This window comes from Postia placenta (assembly GCF_002117355.1).
Source record: "Postia placenta MAD-698-R-SB12 unplaced genomic scaffold POSPLAscaffold_476, whole genome shotgun sequence".
Lineage (NCBI taxonomy): Eukaryota > Fungi > Basidiomycota > Agaricomycetes > Polyporales > Adustoporiaceae > Rhodonia > Rhodonia placenta.
In genome coordinates, this window is record NW_020170307.1 from 1 (window position 1) to 2,117 (window position 2,117).

General features: G+C 54.7%; 2 protein-coding genes across 2 annotated transcripts; both read left to right on the forward strand.

Annotated features, from left to right (window-relative positions):
• On the forward strand, positions 1–576 carry POSPLADRAFT_1163680 (hypothetical protein; the record flags this gene model as incomplete). Its single annotated transcript, XM_024487790.1, has 1 exon — positions 1–576. A coding segment is annotated over one exon (576 nt), but the record flags the coding sequence as incomplete, so codon positions are not given.
• A 158-nt stretch (positions 577–734) lies between these two features.
• On the forward strand, positions 735–893 carry POSPLADRAFT_1096631 (hypothetical protein; the record flags this gene model as incomplete). Its single annotated transcript, XM_024483135.1, has 1 exon — positions 735–893. A coding segment is annotated over one exon (159 nt), but the record flags the coding sequence as incomplete, so codon positions are not given.
• Between the last annotated feature and the right edge of the window lie 1,224 nt (positions 894–2,117).

The window sequence follows — 2,117 nt, forward strand, 5'->3', positions numbered from 1 at the left end:
AAGGGTCCGGCGGACCGTTCCGGGTATGGGGACCTGGAACTACGCGACAAGTACCTGAGCGGCATCCCCTCCCGCGTCTACCGCAAGATCGAGTTCGAAACCTTCACCATGTGGCAAGAAGCTAAGAAGCGCGCCACTGAGGTCGAACAGATCCTCGACATCAGCCAGGCCCGTCGACCTGAGTTGAACAACTTCTTCTCGGCCCGAGATCGAGGACGCGGAGGGGCACGTGGTGGTGCACCCCAGTCGCATGCAGCTTCGGCCAGCATCAATGCGGCCGTCGGAAAAGGAAACTTCCCGGGCAGTTGTTTTGGCTGTGGGAAGCAAGGGTACCGACAATTCGAGTGCCCCAATTGTAAGGACAAGCCTTACACAAAACGCGCCAACGCGCGGGCTACGGTTGCCTCGGGATCCACCCAGGTGGCGACAAGCGCCCCTGTCGCTTCATCCTCGGCAAGTACAAGCGCCGCTTCAGCGAAATCGGAAAGTTTCGAGCTGGCGGACTTGATAGCACAGATGAAGTCAATGTGCGAGGAGCTCGAACACTATCGGGCGATGAAGGAGGAGTCTTTTTGATCCGGTCCGCACTTCGTGCCGCACGCGTCGGGCCACGTAGTAATAATCTGTACAATGTATTGGCGACCGCAAATGTGTACGAGTTGGACCACGGGTCCCAGCATTTCCACATCCCGGTGCGCCTCCAAGGAAAAAGACGGCACAAGGACATAATCACTATGGTGGACAGCGGAGCCACCACGAAGTTTATCAACAAGCGATTCATTGTAGAGAATAAGGTGCAGACACGGAAGCTAAAAGAACCGATTCCGCTATACAATATCAACGGCACCCTTAACAAGGATGGAAGCATCTCGGAAGTAGCAGTGCTACAGATGCAGATAGGAGAACACGTCGAGAAGACGGTGTTTACGGTCACGGACATCGGTCCAGAGGATGTGATCATTGGGTTGGATTGGCTACGCGAGCACAACCCCGAGATCGATTGGGAGAAAGGCTCCCTCAAGTTGTCACGATGCCCTGAAACGTGCAGTGCCAGAAGAACTGGCTGGATGGAGCAAGCAGCGACTGCGCGTGATACGGGGGTCAGGCCCACGGCGCGCAGGCGTTCGCCGAAGTCCAAACGGTCGGTTATAGGCGCTTGCCGGAGTAAGGTACTCCCGGACTTCGAACCCGAAGAAGATCCAACGGAAGTAGAGTGGGATGAGGCCGATTTGATCGAAGCCTGGGAGCAAGGTATCACGCTTCCCGGCGCCCCTCAGCTGTTCATCGCAGCAGGGCATACGTACTCCCAGCTGTTCGCTGAGGAGGAGATCAAAAAGAAGGTCGTCAAGACCGCCGAGGAGTCGGTACCTAAACAATACCACGAGTTCCTGAATGTCTTCCCCAAAGAAGCATCAGAACGGCTACCCGAAAGGAAGCCTTATGATCACATGATGGAAGTAGTGCCCGGCTATTCGATGTTCCACTCGAAGGTGTATCCCCTGTCGAACAATGAGCAGGAGGAACTCGACAAGTTCCTAAAGGAGCAGTTAGCGAAAGGCTATATACGGGAATCGAAGTCGCCCATTTCATCCCCCTTCTTCTTCATCAAAAAGAAGGAAGGGACGCTTCGACCCGTACAGGACTACCGCTGATTGAACGCGATCACGGTCAAAAATCGCTACCCCTTGCCACTGATCGCCGAAATGGTGGATAAGCTCCGTGGTGCCACGCTCTTCACGAAGTTCGATGTTAGATGGGGATACAACAACGTCCGGATCAAAGCCGGCGATGAATGGAAGGCAGCCTTTGTGACTAACCGGGGACTATACGAACCCCTGGTGATGTTCTTTGGTCTCACTAATTCCCCCGCGACCTTCCAGGCCATGATGAATGAGATCTTCCACGATCTCATCGTCGGCGGCAAGATCCTCGTGTACCTGGATGACATCCTCATCTTCTCCACCAACAAAGAGGAGCATGAAAAGGTCACACGTGAGGTTCTTCGTCGCCTTCAGGACAACGATCTGTTCCTGAAGCCTGAGAAGTGCGAATGGGATGTTCCCAAGGTCGACTACGTCGGCTATGTGTTTGGTGGCGATGAGGTGGCGATGGATCCC